The sequence below is a fragment of the Plectropomus leopardus genome, unplaced genomic scaffold, assembly GCF_008729295.1.
Source record: "Plectropomus leopardus isolate mb unplaced genomic scaffold, YSFRI_Pleo_2.0 unplaced_scaffold19313, whole genome shotgun sequence".
Taxonomy (NCBI): Eukaryota; Metazoa; Chordata; class Actinopteri; order Perciformes; family Serranidae; genus Plectropomus; species Plectropomus leopardus.
The window spans coordinates 50-1064 of record NW_024620845.1 but is presented as its reverse complement, the minus strand read 5'-3'; the positions used below and the strand labels follow the sequence as shown (position 1 = coordinate 1064).

Here is a 1015-nt window from a genome sequence, read left to right as displayed (position 1 = left end):
TAAATCTTAATAAAAATCAATGTGGCTGCTGATCATCTCAGACTGTGATAATAAAAAGAAAATAATAATCTACACAGCCTGTTGTATATTGAAAATAATTCTTTTTTTTTCATCTAAATCATAATGACATCATGAAAAAAACCTGGTTTTTAAAAGGCGAAAAAGAATTCTGAAAATTAATAATATTTGATATTTATGATTAGTACTAACGTTGGTTAAAGAAATAAACTCAATGAAGTAGAAAATAATTTTAACGTATAATATTTTTTAAAGCTTGATTTTGGAAAGCAGTGTGATATTAAAGCGGACCCTGAGGGTTAAAAACAGGGTCTCCCCGTGTTGGACGACACCAGTTTGACGTGTTAACGGATCGGCGTTTACCTGTGAGGCATCCCCATGATGACGCTCTCCACGCCGCTCTGACTGGACTTGTCGATGATGGTCTTGAGCGCCGGGATGAGCGATTCGCAGCCTTCCAGACCGAACCGCTTCTCCGAGGACCACTTCCTCTGGAGGAACTCCTCAAACCTGCAGACAGGTGGGGGTGCTGCTGCTTCACATTGTGGCTCAGAGTAATAAATCCCCCACACTCAAAAAAAAAACACTCAAGCTGCTCTGCAGGAATGTGACGGGGACAGACCTTGTGGACCGGATCATTCTGGCCAGGAGAGTCCGCTTCTCCTCGGCGCTGAACTGCATGACTCCTGGAGTCTCAAACTTGTGCCTGATCCACTGGCACTGCTCCACGTCGTTAATGAACATAAACTCCACTCCGATGTGTTGGCAGTAGGCCGTCTGGAAGACAGAGAGAGGAGGTCTGAACCGTCTCACCGAGGGTTTAACGAGTCCAGGTGTCAGATGTCCTGTTAAAGCTTAAAGCTGAGCTCCATGTTCAGCTGTCTATTAAACAAATGAAGATAAAAGTAACAAAACTAAGAGTGAGGCTACTTTTAAAGCTCTCCGTGGCCTCATTTTTGCCATATTTCAGTTCTCGTAACACTTTAAAGCCTGGGCA

General features: G+C 43.2%; 1 protein-coding gene across 1 annotated transcript; it reads right to left on the bottom strand.

Moving 5' to 3' along the window:
* Positions 1-381: 381 nt before the first annotated feature.
* LOC121965270 (2-oxoglutarate dehydrogenase, mitochondrial-like) lies at positions 382-795 on the bottom strand (the record flags this gene model as incomplete). The annotated part of the gene is made up of 2 exons (XM_042515430.1): positions 382-528; positions 641-795. Coding segments are annotated over 2 exons (302 nt in total), but the record flags the coding sequence as incomplete, so codon positions are not given.
* Between the last annotated feature and the right edge of the window lie 220 nt (positions 796-1015).